At 36.1% G+C, this 17,089-nt stretch overlaps 1 protein-coding gene across 3 annotated transcripts; it reads right to left on the minus strand.

Annotated features, from left to right (window-relative positions):
- Positions 1-4,376: 4,376 nt before the first annotated feature.
- On the minus strand, positions 4,377-9,791 carry LOC104239268 (MADS-box protein SOC1-like). 3 transcript variants are annotated; one of them, XM_009793862.2, is made up of 8 exons: positions 9,690-9,791; positions 9,404-9,594; positions 6,297-6,381; positions 6,150-6,211; positions 5,939-6,038; positions 5,494-5,535; positions 5,353-5,394; positions 4,377-4,786 (listed from the first exon to the last, which is right to left on the minus strand). In XM_009793862.2, exons 2-8 carry the CDS (start codon positions 9,583-9,585, stop codon positions 4,634-4,636), a joined length of 666 nt encoding a protein of 221 aa, XP_009792164.1. In that variant the 5' UTR covers positions 9,586-9,594; positions 9,690-9,791; the 3' UTR covers positions 4,377-4,633. The 3 variants fall into 3 exon arrangements, with proteins under 3 accessions (XP_009792164.1, XP_070026574.1, XP_009792165.1); XM_070170473.1 differs by lacking the exon at positions 9,690-9,791 and having other exon boundaries at positions 9,404-9,678; XM_009793863.2 differs by lacking the exons at positions 5,353-5,394; positions 5,494-5,535; positions 9,690-9,791 and having other exon boundaries at positions 9,404-9,678.
- Positions 9,792-17,089: the final 7,298 nt, after the last annotated feature.

Genomic DNA, 17,089 nt, shown 5'->3' on the forward strand with positions numbered 1-17,089 from the left:
ACAAGGCATGCCAGGTCACATTAAATGGATAATGAAACCGTGCCACATGTGCAAGTGACATGTTCTGGCCAATCAAATGCGGTCATGTCAGACTTCAATTTGATTGGTCGGAAAGAGTTTGTTCTTATCACAACTCATCCCTTCCACAACTATAAATAGGGATTTTCATAACCCGGAAAAGAGACCAGAAGTTATAACAAGAAGCAAGAGAGAGCTCGTGGATCAAACACTATAAATTTCTCTATAAGTTTCAAGCTTCAAGCAATCAAATTCAAGTTCAAGAACGAAGAACAATTCAAGTATTCAAGATCAAGAACGAAGTCAAATCAAATACAAGGCATTCAAGATCAAGGCTACTTGTCCGTGTTAAAATTCGTGGCAACAATCAAAGTGCCCGTGACGGATAAATCAAATTACAATTCAAGATCAATCTCAAAGGTCCTCTTGAATTTATATTGGAAAAGTAGAATCAGAGGAATCATAGAGATTTTAACACTCAAATATTTGAAATAAAATACCACGATTGTTGCGATATATTTCGGTCTTGATTTTATTTTCTTGACGCAAATTTATTGTCCACGGAATGATTTAACCAAATACTACAACATACTAAACCAACATACATCTACTTCATCATCCTTATAACTAAACCAAAATATTACAACAACATATTAAAACAACATACAATCACTTCATCATCCTTACGATAGCCAAAGCAAATAACAAAGCCCATGAAACCAAAATGATAATTCTCATCTTCTTCACTTTGACCTCTAAATTACTAGCTTTTTCAGCTTCCACAAGTTGAAATTGCTCCATTTCGTCAAGTTTAATCTTCAAAATATGTCTTTCAACCGTGATAACATCTTTCATTTCATCATACAAGTTCTTAGAGTTGTCTCTTTCGTCTTTACTAGCATCCTCCAATTCCTCAACTTTTATCTTCATAGGGCCCCTTAAACCATTGTAGTTTGTTCCATGAGGTAAACTTTATTCCTCAATTTGTTCCTCTCAACCTTAGCAGCATCAAGTTTAGTTTTTAAATCTTTGATCACCATCACCGCTCGACGAGGGAGCTCTTCATCAATCCATTCAATATATACCCAAGAACTAGCATACATCATATCAAAATATACAACAGTTCTGGCAGTAGTTTTTGTACATAAACAATAAAAATCAAGAACGACCTAACTCGACAAAAGAAGGCGAATCAGATAAATCGACCAAAAACAAAATAAATTCAAAACTAACCTTGGATCTTGGACATTTATGGAATATTCTCCCAACATTGGTGTTTGACCAAGCTACCAAATATAACGCAAACAATTCACAATGACACCTTCTTGTATATTGAATTTCATGCTCATTCACAGATAAATCAGACATTGAGCAAAAATTTTGAAGGGAAAATAGAGATTTTTAAAATTGGGGAACAATGACAATTAGGATTTTTGGAATGGGTGAATATCAGTATAAGAAGAGGGAAAATAAGAAGAAAGAATAGCTTATGCGGATGCCATGTAAGCTAAATAATGTTGATGAGAAGGCTTATATGCTTAGCCGTTAGGTTGAAGGCATTATTGCCCCAATTTGCTAACGTGGGGGATATTATTGGCCCAGTTTACTAGCTGAGGACAAAATTGAGCTATATCCAATAGTTTAAGGATATTATTGGACCTTTTCCCCTTGAAACCCCTCCACTTGGGTAGTAGTTGCTTCCTCGGGCGAGGGCACCACCACGTATTTATCAGCCCAGTTGCAATCCTCTTTGACCTTGGAAAGGATCTCATCGGTGATCGAGCATATATATCTCGATACCGGATCGCATCGACCCGGTACCGAAGAAGTTTTTTCGACCTTGAAATCAACACCGATCAAGCACCCACCAGGAACAAACTCTTCAGGGTGTGGTTCCACCGCTGGTCCATCGCCCGCAGGTCGTGATGAAGAGACAATCTCTTTTTGTGGAACTGTCTTAGAAGTTTTTGCTATTTTTCTTTTGAATAAGAGATGAAGAAGAGGAGGTTAAAAGGTCGCGCTTAATGTTTTTGAATTAAGATGAGCAAAAATTCTTGCAAAAGCCTCAAGAAATTTGGTGCGAGTATTAGATAATGCAAATGTTTTTTTTAAGAACAAGCATAGAAGAGGTTTAAACGTAAAGTTTGAATGAATGAAAGTTTGAGTATTTATAGATTGCAAACGACGGCTCAAAACCCGTAATAGCCTACCAACAACTGACGAACATTAAATACCTCTAAAGACGTGACCGACGAGACGTTTCATCAGTTTTATCATTTCTGGCGCGAAGAATCCAGACGCAGATCGAGGGCTCATATCGTTTATCATCATTTATTCTCCGAAAAATGAGGGGGCTATCTGTATACGATCGAAACCGGGCTCATCTATTGCATGACAAACCGGGGCTGAAACGTGATAGGTTAAAGATCGACCCGAATTATATTGAACCAAGGCACGAAGTTAGAGCATGCGTCTTCAAGACCATCGAGCACATAGCTCCGAAACCGACCCCGACTCTGACCAAGCTCAAGGAAATATTATCGGACCGAATAACGGAATGCCAAAATATTCGTAATCGGTCGGATATCACGGCAGGAATTTCGGTATGTATCAACGAGCGGCCGAATAATTAGCAAATCATGAGATTTCTTACCTTTGTAGAATTGTATCTAAAGTAGGACTTCCCTACTATATAAATGAGGTTTGATTATTTTTAATACACCCTGCAACATCAATACACTGTTATTTTTAGTTCTTATTATCTTGTGGCTTTGTTCTGACATCTATTGAGGCACTTTCTAGCTCGAGGATGATCCAACTTCAAGGCTAAGACTGTTCAATTTGTGTGGTTTGAATTTATTTTCTTATCATTTATTTCAGTATTAATCTATTTTCTCAAATTTGTATCAAGTTATATCATGTATGCTTAAAACCACATATAAATTCAATTGTTATCCGATTTATAGGGTAAACACACATATATAACTAGATTAGAATATTAATTTGTATTTCCATTTTAGAATTCAACGAGGTATAATATTTGTAATTTACATTTTTTCTGCCTCATTTGTTTTTTTTAAGATTAAGACGTCTGAATCTGATTACACATCTGGATATCAAGATGTGTATTAAGATTAAGACATTTGAATCTGAATACACATCTGAATATATTAAGATGTGTATTAAGATCTGAATACTAAATAATTAAGACTGTTTGATTTTTAACATCTAAATGTATAAAATTTATCTTTATTTGAAAATTAATAAACATAAAATTCAAATGAAATACTAACTAATCTAATATTCTATTAATAAAATATATAATTTTTTTAAAATATGATAGTTGGTGGTGGTGATGGCTAACGGTTGAATGCTGACTAGAGGCGGTGGTTGGTGGTAATTTTGGTTGATGATGGTGGTTCATGCTAGTAGCTAGTAGTGATTGGTAATGGTGGCGATTATGATTGAGGATAGTGGTGGTGGGTGGTGATAGTTAATAATGGTGGATGATAGTAGTAGTTGTGACTGATGAAGGTGGTCGGTGGGTGGTAGTAAATTATAATGATGGGCAGTGTCGGTTGTGGTTGTTGATGGTGATGGGGTGGTCAGTTGTGGTTGTTGATGGTGATGGGGTGGTCAGTTGTGGTAGTTGAGGTGGATGAGTGTTGATAGTGGGTGAGAATGATGGTGGTCGAAGTGGTGAGAATAGTGGTGGTGTTGGTCGATAATGGTGGCGGCTATAATTGAGGATGCTGGTGGCGTGATCGTGGTGGAGGTGGGGATGGTGGTGGTGGTTGAGTATGTGGTGGTGGTGGCATACTGGTAGTTGATAATGTAGGCGGTGGCGGCAGTTAATAATGAATATGTGATAGCATCTTAATGAAATTAAGTCTCTGTTATAGATCTTAATCATACAGATCTATTCACACCCATTAAGTGGTTGTGAAGTAAAAAAAAACATACACACTTAATGATTAAGATCTGAATAATTAAGATTCAGACTTTAAAAACAAACGCACTTAATGTCTGAGATCTGAATGATTAAGATTCAGACCTCCATTAAGTGCAAACAAATGAGGCCTTAAACACCTCCCTAATATGATTCATTTGCATATCGCACCTTGCATTTTAAAATCAATCACCTACACCCCCTATATTATAAAAATCGTACACAAATATTATATTGGACAATATTTTTATTTTACAAAGGTGTTAGGTTGTGAGGTATATATAGAATAACCAAAAGACAACGTAAAATTACAAATAGAAAGCTCATATATTATTTACGAATAAAATTTTGCGACATCACTAATTAACTATAAGTAGATAAATTAAAGAAAACACAATGTGAAAGTGTGTTGAACTTCATAAAGAAAGGAGCTTTATTGATTAATAATGTCAAAGGAAATATAATACACATTCCAAGTACAGAAGTGATCAAAGGTCCATCAGCTGCGCCTAAGAGAGAAAATTAACCACTTATAAGGCCTATATATTGCTGGCGAGAGTACAAAAATCATTTAGCAGGTAATAATATTCGATAATTGGTCAAAGTTTATACATTTTAAACTGCAGATAAGGGATAGTACTCCAAAACTAATTCACCTATATATGATCAGTTCTGTAAGGGACGCCTTATTCTACATTCATCAGGTGGTCCAATAAACAATTCTGTCTCCACATCCGATTTATCGCTACCTCCCTCTATACAAATAACTTCTCCTTCCTTCTCTCCGCTTGATGTTTGTCTCTGTTGAAGACCTCCAAACTAAAACAAACGTAAAACCAAATTATAGTATGACTTATCGCCTAAGTTTATACTTATAGAGTGACTCAGATAAAAGAAAACACAATTAGGTTGATAGAGGCATCATGCAGATTTAGAATTTTAAATCAATATGCGAGAAATATCACTACGCTCTGTGGCAATGGATATACTAGGGCAGCCCGATGCACTAAACTCCTGTTATACGCGGGCTCCAGGGAAGAGCCGGACCACAAGGGTCTATTGTACGCAGCCTTATTACCCTGCATTTCTGTAAGACGTTTTCATGGCTCTAACCCGTGACCTCCTGGTCACATAACAACAACTTTATATGTTACGCCAAAGCCGCCCTTCATATTGTGCCAATGGATATGTATTCAAATATTTGTGACCTAAATGTAACATTCCAGACTTTAGACAGAGTCTCACATCGGCAAAACACAATAGGAATGCTGGGTATATAAGTTAACAAGCCTTAGACCCTAGTGACGCGTTTTAAACCCGTGAGGGCCTAGGCCTAAAGCGGACAATATCACTAGCGGGCTGGGCTGTTACATAAAGATATATACCTTCTCCCTCAGCATTGCATTTTCAACTGCAAGGTCTTTCCCCTGGATATTAGACAGAACGCATGAAACAAACAATTAGTAAGTTACTTAAAGCATAAGAAGCAAGAAAATCATGCCTAGAGTCAATCATTGCAGCCTCACCTTTTCTTTCAATCTTTCCATCTGTTCCCTAAAGACTTTCATCTGAAAAAAGAAAAGATAGCAAGTTCCCTAAAATTCATAGGAACTTTGGAAGCAAATGTTGAACAAAAAATAAAGTAAATAAGCGTGAGCTATATCTAACCAAGAGGTAAGCATCCTCCACTTGCAACTAAGAGGTCGTGAGTTTGAGTCACTCCAAGAGCAAGGTGGGGAGTTCTTGAAGGGAAGGATGTCGAGGGTCTATCGGAAACAGCCTCTCTATCCTAGGGTAGGAGTAAGGTCTGCGTACATACAACCCTCCCCAGACCCCACTAGTGGGATTATAATGGATTGTAGTTGTAAGCGTGAGCTCTATCTAACGGCTTAAGCTTTTAGATGAAACAGTTACACACTCGAATAGTAAATTGAATAGATCATTGCTTGGGGGTTGTAAGAAGAATTAAACCTTTCGCGCCCGGATGGCGCTAACACTCCGCTCCAACTGTTTTTCTATTTGCTGTAATTCTTCTAGGGTACAGGACCCTAAACCTTCTCCCAAGAGTTTCCTGTTGCAAATTCCATTTGTTTTAGAAGGGCGGCCTTAAGTGTTAATTACTGGGAAAGGAAAAAGAAAAATGTTAAAATGAAATAGCTTCTGAGATAGGGTTTAATTGAACCTTTTAGATGTTTCAAGAAGTTCTATCTTCTTCATCAAACTTGCTGTCTCATGCTTCAAATGCTGCATTTTTGTATAAGCTATAGTAAGTCTGGATTTTACGTTTTTTTGCAAAAAACTAATTGCCAAGGAGTCAAAAGGCACAAACCTGCATATTGTATCCCACTGCTTGGTTTTCAGGTAGAAATTTGTCTTTAGAATGCCTCTTATAGCGTTCGATTATCTCCTGCATGCTGCCAATTTCTCCCTATTAATCTTTCTTTCTTTTCTTTTGAACAGGGACCAACAAATTAAAGGAGCTAAATACAAACAATTGTTGTAATAAGAACATAAGCACCCTTCGCAGTACTCCTGAGATAGTTAATATTTGGTCAAAATTGGAAGGTGGCCAATATTTTACCATAAGCCAATATGAATGAAGGGTGACCAGGAGATCACGGTTTCAAGGCGTAAAAACAGTCTCTTGCATAAATGTAGGTTAAGGTTGTGAACAATAGACCATTACGGTCCGGTCCTTAATTACCCGGATCCTGCGCATAGCGAGAACTTAGTGTACCGGACTGCTCTTTAAGCCAATTCGAATTAATGACTGCATCAACTTGTTGCTAATGCATGAGTCAGCATATATAGTTAATTACTCAAAATATTTAAGAAGAGTTTAAGAAAATCATAATCCAAAGAAATACTGTTTAATTTCTCAAGGGTAAATTCTACAGAATGGTGGTAAGACCAACGATGTTGTATGGGGCTGAGTGTTGGCCAACCAAGATCGCTCATATTCAGAAGATTAAGGTAGCAGATATGAGAATATTGAGATAGATCGGGCACACCGGGTTAGATAGGATCAAAAATGATGTTTCACAAAAAGGTGGGTGTGGCCCCCTATTGGGGACAAGATGCGGGAAGCGCAACATATGATTTGGTCATGCGAGTAGGAGGAGTCTATGTTGTACGGACTCTCCAAAATATAGCTGCACCCGTGTCGGATCCTTCAAAAATGCACTACTATTGGAAGATCCGACACGTATCCTGCCACATTTTCGAAGAGTCCGAGCAACATAGGGGGGAGCACAAACGCTCCGGTGAGGTGTGAGAGGTTGACATTGGAGGGCCTACGGGGAGGTAGAGGTAGGCCAAAGAAGAGATGTGGAGAGGTGATTAGGCAAGACATGGCGCAGCTTCAGCTGACCGAGAACATGACCCTTGATAGGAATGTATGGGGATCGAGGATTATGGTAGTAAAGTAGGTAATCTAGAGTATTCATGACAGTAGTATTGGCACGCAGTCTCACTTTATGTTGGTAGTAGGTTTTTATGACTAACCGTTGTTTTCTTTCATTGTTGATCACCTTATTATCTTGTTGTTTTTATTTTGCTTTTATATGGGTTTTTGTACTGTCCCTTCTTATCTATATTTTTATTAATATAGTGCTTATGCTTTCCTGAGCCGACGGTCTATTGGAAACAACTTCTCTATCCTCATAAGGTAGAAGTAAGGTCTGCGTACACAGTACCCTCCTCAAACCCCACGATATGGGCTAATACTGGGGTATGTTATTGCTTCTCAAATAGTAACATATTCATATAAAATGGAATAGAGTTAGAGGGAGTAGTACCCTCTTGGACCGGAAAAAAAAGAACTTGAAGGAAATTTTATTTCTTTATGTATAATTAAGGTTATATATTCACACAACAAAAGCATTTGATGATTCTTTTTTCATATACCCAAATTTTGGTGGACGGAAATACATAGTATCTATGCAAGTGGAAATACACAGTATCTACACAAGTGGAAAGTAGCAGGTAATTCCATAGAATATAATAAAGCTACACATAAGGTGATCCAGACAATACCATTATATAAAAAATAAAAATAAAACTATGTGTGGCTTCTCATTTTGTTTCTGTGTTTGCTGTTGTGGAAGCATGCCTTTGGGGTATATACATTTATTAGGTTGTCAAATTTAATGTCTCCTTGACATGGTTTAGGGATGCAGTAATTAGCGGGTAATAACATGGATATTCTCGACTCAAACACTAACCACAAAGAAAAGAAAGTACTAGCATGGAAGATTTTACCGACAGAATAATATCATATTCAAAGGGAACATAGTGATTTGGGATCTGCAACGTTGTGGATTGGTTTCCGTACAAAATAGTTCTGCCCAAAAGATTCTTAAGGTGTGTAATAAAGGAAACAGCCCAAGAGTATAGCCTTTACCAAACAAGACAGGGAGCATAAAATCAAGTACTAGTAGCTATTACTAACTTGACAACTGGCTCTCATACTTAAAACTTTTGAAGTTCACAAGAGACGCCTCTAATTTACCATTATTCTAAACAAATCAGGCAGACTTGGCTTCCTTTAAACTTTGTCAGTTAATCACTTCAGCATATTTACTTTGTCAGTTTGATGAATATATGCTTATTCTATAATCAAGTTTATGTGTAACAATAACTTTGATGATAGTAATTAGTTTTAATCCCAAACGAGAAATATTTAGGGGCCATTCAAGGATTAATTATAATCTAAATTAAAACTAGGATTAAAAGATGGATAGCATATTCCACCTTATGTATATAGAATAAGATGTACCAAGATTTTGCTATAAAAATAATACCGATATTAGTTAATATCCTCAATCAAACACAAGATAAATTTAATCCCAAAACTTATATACCAGGATAATTCACCTAATACCTTGAACCAAAGGGCCCCTTTAAACTTTAAACCACACATGAGATGAGGAGCATATATAGTTTGAACTTCAACTGCTTCTGATTACTCCAAGAAAATCTTTGGTCATAAGAGATTAACATGACTATTTCCTTTTTAGGTTATAGGAACAAAATTGCATTGATAAATGAGTATCATTATCTTGGTAATAAAATCTCATTGAAGATGAATCTTTTAACTAGGTTAAGGACAGTACCAAGGCTCTTGATCATGAAATCTTAGCTTGGAGAAGCTATTACTGCAACTATGTTTGTGAAGAACCTCTTCTTGAATTAGATAGACAAGACAGAATGTCAGTCAACTTCCTAAATTTGTATTTCGCTCCCTTCTTTAAGTATTAAATGAAACTAATTGGAATCTACATCCATATCTAAACATAGATCATTTACATCATCACTTTTTGTTCAGGATTTTCCAGGTCCGTACAAGATTAGATCTGATGCGAGCTGAAAGAAAAGAAAAATGCAATCTTTGACATGTAGGTTTGATAAGGAAAAGTAAGAAAGAGATGGTGGTACCTAGAGCTGGCAAATTCATAGAGCTTTCCTCTTGGAGAAAATATAACTAATCCAACCTCAGCATCACATAGTACTGAAAGTTCAAATGCTTTTTTTAGCAAACCGTTTCTGCGTTTAGAGAAAGTGACTTGCCTGCTTGTCGCGTTCTCTATACGCCTCATCTGAGTTTTTCCTCTCACCATCTCTCCCTTCTGAGTACACAAATGAAAGAAGAAAGGATTGAAAAAGCAATTAATCACCTTGATATAAAGAAAATTCTGAAGAATGGAACATTATTAACAATTACCAATATATATATACAAGAAAAGATATTATTTGAGGAAGACAGAAAACATCAAATAGAAGAATGAGGAAAAGAGTATAGAGCCCGTTTGGATTGGTTTGTTTTAAGTGCTTTTAAGCCAAAATGACTTTTAAACCATTTTGTAGTGTTTGGATAAAGTAAAAAGGTGTTTTTAAAAACGTATTTTTAAGTTAAAATGACAAAAACAAGCCAAAAGTCAAAATTTAGAATTCCTAACTTATGGCTTAAAAGCTATTTTGACTTAAAAGTCGCTTAAAACAAGCCCAAACTTCTTTCTGGCCAAAAGCGTTTTTTTTTTTTTTTGTCAAAAGCACTTTTGGCCAAAAATTGAGGTGTTTGACCAAACTTTTGGAAGGAAAAAAAGTGTTTTTGAGAAGAAACAGAAACAATTTTGGAGAAGCAGAAAAAAGTAGCATCTCTCCAAAAGCACTTTTGAGAAAAATTACACTTAGAAGCAATTTTTTAAATCTTGGTCTAACACTAATTGCTGCTCATTATTGCTTTCCAAACTAATTAACCAAACACAAACTGTTTCTCGTCAAAAATACTTTTGGAAAAAATACCTCTCAAAATAAGCTGATTTTTGCAATTTGGCCAAATGGCTATTACAAATTTAGCAAAAATGCAGGTGAGACGAAAGATAGGAGTAAAGCTAAAAAGGAAGACAAAATATAGAGAGAGAGAGTAGTGCAAAGTTTTGCTTGATTCTCAACCCCAATTAATGGTAATATACATATATATATATATATATATATATATATATATATATATATATATATATATATATTAATATTAGTACAACAATAATAACATACCCAGTAATATTCTATATTGTGGAGTTTGGGGAGGGTAGTGTGTACATATACCTTACCCCTCCCTTGTAAGGATAGAAAAATTGTTTTCAATAGATCATCTGCTCAGGAAAGTATAAACACCACATATGAATATATATATATTAGGGGTGGCAATTTGAGCTCAAATTCATCTAACCCGCCCAGAGATTAATGGGTTGGGTACATTTTAGCTCATGGGTCAATTTGGGCTGAGCCCAAGTTAACCCATTATATTTTATAGCTCATTCTGACCCATTAGCAGCCCAAATACAACCCATGAAACTCACCCAATATAAAAGGTATCTCAACCCAATTTATATAGAAATTTATTTAGTTGCCCCAGTTTTACTCTTTTTTTTTATATATTTTTAATTTTATGTTCTTTTGTTTTTCTGCACCATCCACCCACCCTGCCCCCTTCTCCCCGCAAAAAGAAATTTTTTACTTTTTTTGTATTTTCAGTTTTCAGTTTTTTTTCCTGCACCACCACCCCCACCCCCTCAAAAAAAAATTTATTTTTTTTTGTATATTAATTTTCTGTTTTTTTTCTGCACCCCCACCCACCCACCCACCCACCCAAAACCCCTCTCCCTTCAAAAAATAATTTTTACCTTTTTTTGTATTTCAAAAAAAATTACATTTTTTTTATTTTTAATTTTCTATTTTCTGTTTTTTTTCGTTTTTCTGTATCATCCACCCGCCCACCCCCCAGGGGTATGCATTCGATTTATCGATTCGATTTTGACCCTTATCGATAATTACTTATCGATTATCGATTTGTATATATGCTTATCGTTATCGTTTCAATAAAGTTTCGATTTTTTCGATTTATCGATTTTTGGGGCCTATCGATTCGGTTATCGATTACACCAATAAGAAAATTTGCGGGATTTCACGAAAAGTATATCGCTATAAACACACCTAACTAATATGGACAAAAAAAAGCTAAAATAAGACGAACACCGTTTATAACATAAAAATTGTGTCAACAAGCACATGCAACGAAACTAAAGTAAGGGTTCAAATGTATGTCACCAACACTCCAACGGTATAAAAAAATTACATCATCACGGCTAATTCTGTTTTCCATTAATTTGAACTTCATTCCCTTGAGCTTTAAATATGATCATTCCTTAAATGTGGTAGAGAAAATAATAGGGTTAGGGACTTAGGGTAAAGGGAAGGGTATTATAGGGAAAAAATATTAATTAATTTTTTTTTCTTTTAGTATATCTTATCGGAGGACAAAATCGAAATCGAAATCGATAACTCGATAAGGAAAATTTCGAAATCGAAATCGATAAATCGATAAACTGATATCGATAAACCGATAACAAATAATCGATTCGATTTATCGATAAACCGATTTGAATGGACACCCCTATCCCTCCCCCCACCCCCATCCCCAAAAAAAATTTCGACTTACACATATTAAGGTAAAAGACTTTTTTTATGCAAGATGAACATGGTTCTAAAACAGGGGTCAAGTTGGGCGGATTGGGTTATGACCCATTATTTAGCCCATCTTAGCCCAAGTACACTTTGGTCTGGGTTGGACAATGACTCATTTATTGATCTAACCCATTTTGACCCGCCCAAATTCAACCCAACCGCCCATTTGCCACCCCTAATATATATCATCAAACGCAACAAAGGGACAACGCCACATGCTTCTATTTCTTTCCTAATTATTCATGTGCTATACTCTTTCTCTCTCTTTCATTTTCCTGAGGTCTTCTTCATAAGCCCCCACTATGAAAAGAAAGAAAAAGATTAAAATGATTTTAATAATAATAACAATTAATTAAGTGGAATACCAAAGCTTCATTCTTTGCTAGTTTTAGTAAACTTACAAGGTTAGCTAGAAATAGAAAAAAGAGATGTAAAAAGAAATTAAAGAGTGCCAAAGATAAAATACTCCATGAAGAGGAACACTACATGATAAAAATGGAAAGTTTTGGTATAATGTTTGAAAATACATAAATGAGTACGATCCAATGAGATATTGAAAACGCATTGGTTCTCTGAATTCTGATGGAGTAGTTGTTTTAGTGATTTGAAAATTATTGTAGGGACTAGGGTTGCGGAAGTAAAAGCGTACTTAAATATCAGTATGACATTATCTGTGGCAGAGACATTTCTTCACACACTTCATCAATCATCTACGTATATACTGCCTTTTTCTGTTCCTTTTTCTCGAATATATCTTCACTATGACAAGTAAGGAATACTATTTTTTTCCAGAAATAGTAACAGAAAGCTTTCTATGGGGGATTACTTCTATTTACGGACAAGAGTTTTTCATTATTGACTTTTCACGTTCTTTAAGAAATACTAAATGATATATATATTATAATATTTTCAAAAGTCTTGAAAAATAATTTGAGTAATGAGTAATTAATGATAAGGGTAAAACAGAAAAAAAGATTGTCTCCTCTTAATTGAGTATAGTAGACAAGTAAAAATTAAAATATATTTATAGTATAATAGACAAATAAAAATAAACGGAGGGAGTATATCAGAAGGTTCTAGAGGTAGATCTATTATGCAACATATGGCTTCACATGGATCTAGTAGCTATAAAATATCTATAAATATTTGACAGTAAATTTAGTTATTATTGATGATATTAATAACTTGGGGTTGATGTAGTAACTCATAAATCTCAAATCATGGCTAGATCGCCCATCGTTAATTAGAATTACGCAACAAAAATACCCTTGTTATTATCCATTTGTGTCATACTATAGTTGCTATTTTTGCATCTTGGCAAACAGAATTCTTGTTGATTTTCACCCATTGCCATGTAAATTGCATGTAATTTAAGAGTTATGTCATCCAACACTTTAGCAGATGAAGAGTATTATTATTCGGTTCAACCGATACACGGAGTGTGGACATATGTGCAAATCCTTATAAATTTTTTGATAAATTTTAAATTCACATTTCACAAAAGGGTAAAAGATTCGGTGGTAAGGATATAGATCGAGTTCATCAAATTTAAATTTTGGATCTGTTTTTCTATGAATAGATAGACAAAATTTATGTACCTATGAATGCTTAGAATAAAAAAAAAATGCACGTCATAGTATGTCGTGCATCATGTGAGTGTCAATATGGTGAAGATGAAGAAAGTTGAATAGCAAATTATTTGACCAGTAAACGTATAAAAGGAAGAAAAAAAACCGTGGGATAGGTAGGATTCAAGTTTATCTTGTTAACTTCTTAAAAAAAGCCGAAGATATAGTTATTATGAAATGTAATGTAGCTTGGATTTTGGCTGCTAACTAAATAAAGATTTGAAACACAGATGGACGGCCGGGATGAAATCAAACAACATATACTCCTATATAGTACTATTAGACATGTTTTAATGTATATTGTGTTTTGTGGGTCACAACTTTAGATGACGACGACTAAACAATGAAATTATTTTGTGGTAAGGATTTTTTGCATGCTATTTGACATGTTTTGTAGGTCATCTTTTCTGAATCATCCATTCACGAATACAGGATGGCTAATTGAACAGTTTTGACATGTTTTACATATCATCTTTTCTGAATTACTCATTCACAGGTACAGTATGCATATCTATAATTGTAACATCCTAGACCTTAGACAGAGTCCTACATCGATAAAATACAAGAAGGATGCTGCGTATATAAGTTAACAAGTTTCAGATTCTAGTGACGCTTTTTAAACCCGTGAGGGCCTAGACCCAAAGCAAATAATGTCACTAGCGGGTTGGACTGTTACAGATGGTATCAGAGTCACTCCGCGTGCAACCTTGAACGGTGGTGAGACAAACCTCAGCGAGGACGCTGAGTCCCAAGAGGCGGATGGGGGGTATGTGACATCTTAGGTAAATCCCACATCGACAAAACACGGGAGAGATGTTGGGTATATAAGTAAACATGCCTTAGACTCTAGTGGCGCATTTTAAACCCATGACGGTCTAGGCACAGAGCGGACTATATCACTCGGGTTGGGTCCATAAGAGGGTGTGTATATAACACCTCAGACTTTAGACAGAGTCTCACATCGGCAAAACACAAGAGGGATGCTGGGTATATAAGTTACCAAGTCGTAGACCCTAGTGACGCGCTTTAAACCCGTAAGGGCCTAGACTATCACTAGCGGGCTGGGCTATTACAGATGGTATCAGAGTCATTCTTGTGTCAGCACTGCCGATGGTGGGTCAGAGTTCAACTGAGTTTAGGCAAATTCCGGTTAGGTGGGGCAAACCTCAGGCCGAGTCTAGGCGAATCTCATGCGGTGGGGCAAACCTGCATGATGTTTCATACTTCAATACCACAAAAGAGGGAGGGTGATTTGTTTGGTGCCCGATTTTTCGCTTAACCTAATTGTAGAAAGACTTGGTTCTTCTACATGATCCAACAACTACTGTTGCGGAATAATAAGTATAGAAATTAAAGAACACAGAGATTTTACGTGAAAAACACCTAGCTCAAAAGGTGAAAAATCATGACTTACTTTCCAGTAGGATTTTTCCAAACTCTCCACTAAAATCACTAAGCTAAAATCTGCATTTACAAAAACTCTTTTGTAAACCTAGGATTAATTCTAATCCCGTTATAGCACACAACCTCATCTGTTGTGACAACTTCAAGTTAACTCTAACTTGAAAACTCTGAGTACTTAATACAATTGCTTCTAGAAAAGCTGAAAGGTACAATATGAAAACATCTAATACAATTGAACTAGAAATAAAAGATAGACACTTGGAACTGGTTCTTCTATCTGGTTCAAATAGTTTCAGGTTTGCACGCTTGAATCACACAAATTGCTTGCAAAATTGCCTTGATATTTTGCTCTCGATTCACATTTAACTTATGCTTATGTGCATTCCGTGTAAAAGAGAACAATATTGATATTTATGGAGTTAGTAAATAGAGATTAACTAGAATTCTGATGCTACTCTTCCATGGTGGAAGAGTTCTAGTTGATCTCAACCTTTAACTCTATCCTTCTCTTAAACCGTATTCTCTTTGTGTAAGGAGTCTTTCTTCTTATCCAATATGCAACCTTTTCGATCAGGATCAAGAGATATCACTTCTGCTAAGTTAGGTTTATCTCCTTCGCGTGCATCTCACATGCTTGAGTTGACCATATATGTGCTTCACTAGGATGGACCTGGTCCATGTGTGAGTTCCTTTTGTCAATCTTCAAAACTCTCCTTTACTTGGGCCAACAAATTCCCCCTTTTTGATGATGACAAATTCTGTGTTTTTCACTCACTTAGGCCCTACCAGAACTCAGCTTATTCATCAATGTAAAGTTAGAAATTTTGCTACTTATCATCAAGGACCAGGTTCATTAGGTTATAAATATCACTTATTAAAAATATAAAGGAAATTATTTCTTCCTCTTTTTAGCCTCATCGAAAAGTTGCATAAACACAATATGATTCCCAGAATTTTAACAATTACCCATGGCCACTAGGGCAACTGCAAATGTAATCATGGATTAATCATCAGTGATCAACCAAACATATTCAAACTATCAAGAAAATATAAACAGACAACAAGAGCAAAAACAACAAACTTCATTGATAGAGAATATGATTCTGCCACTAGAGCTCTGACCTTGCTATTGATAGGTGTCCTTTTAGATGAGCCAGGTTCATTGGTAATGGCAATGACCTCATAGTCACAAGCAATCAAAGTGTTGATTTCAAAATAGTCTTTGCTTGTGGCCATCTCTCACTTCTTCAGTGGCACCTTGCAACGATCAAGCACAATAGTGAGAATAAACTCATAAGGAGTAGCATGGGCCTTGGAGCCATTGATAACCCTATCAAGCAACTTGATCATAAATGCAGGCCACTTGATCTGCCTTCCACTTTCAAGACACTCCATCATAATCAAGTCCATGTAGTTAGCAATGTGTCTTCTTTCCTGCCTAGGCAACAAACACTTTTTGACAAATTCAAATAGGACTTTGTGACAAGGCTTCATCCCACTTTTATGCACAACCTTGGCCTCATTCACTTCTATGACATCACAGAATTTCCTAGTAATGGCAAAGGCAGTAGGAAGGGAGTCCAGACTTGTCCATCTTTGCCTCGTGTAGTCATCATACCCTTCAGAAGGAATGTCAAGGATTTCACCCAGCTCTTTTGCATCAAATGTCACTTGAACCCCTTTCACCTGACTGGTAACTTTGTCATCCTTGACCTCTGCATTGGCCATGAACTTAATAACCTCATTTCTTTCCAGCCTTCCATCCAACTAAAGGACCATGTCCTTCCAGCCCTGAACAGCTAGAGCATCAACCAGTCGGAACATCCCTGGTTACTCCAAATCCTTCAACATTCTACCCTTCTAGATTTTTGTTTGCCAAACTTGGCCAGCTTATCTTGTTCATAGTCAGATTCACCCTCTTCTTCATCACTCCAATCTTCTTCCTCAATAATCTTAACTTGCTTGGCTTTCACAACAGACCTTGTTCTTTTAGCCAAAGAAGAAGGTTCAGCAGCCTTGGAAACAGATGTAGACTTCTTTGAAGAGGACTTGGTTTTCTTTGGCT

The sequence above is a fragment of the Nicotiana sylvestris genome, chromosome 1 (genome assembly GCF_000393655.2).
Source record: "Nicotiana sylvestris chromosome 1, ASM39365v2, whole genome shotgun sequence".
In the NCBI taxonomy this organism is placed as follows: Eukaryota; Viridiplantae; Streptophyta; class Magnoliopsida; order Solanales; family Solanaceae; genus Nicotiana; species Nicotiana sylvestris.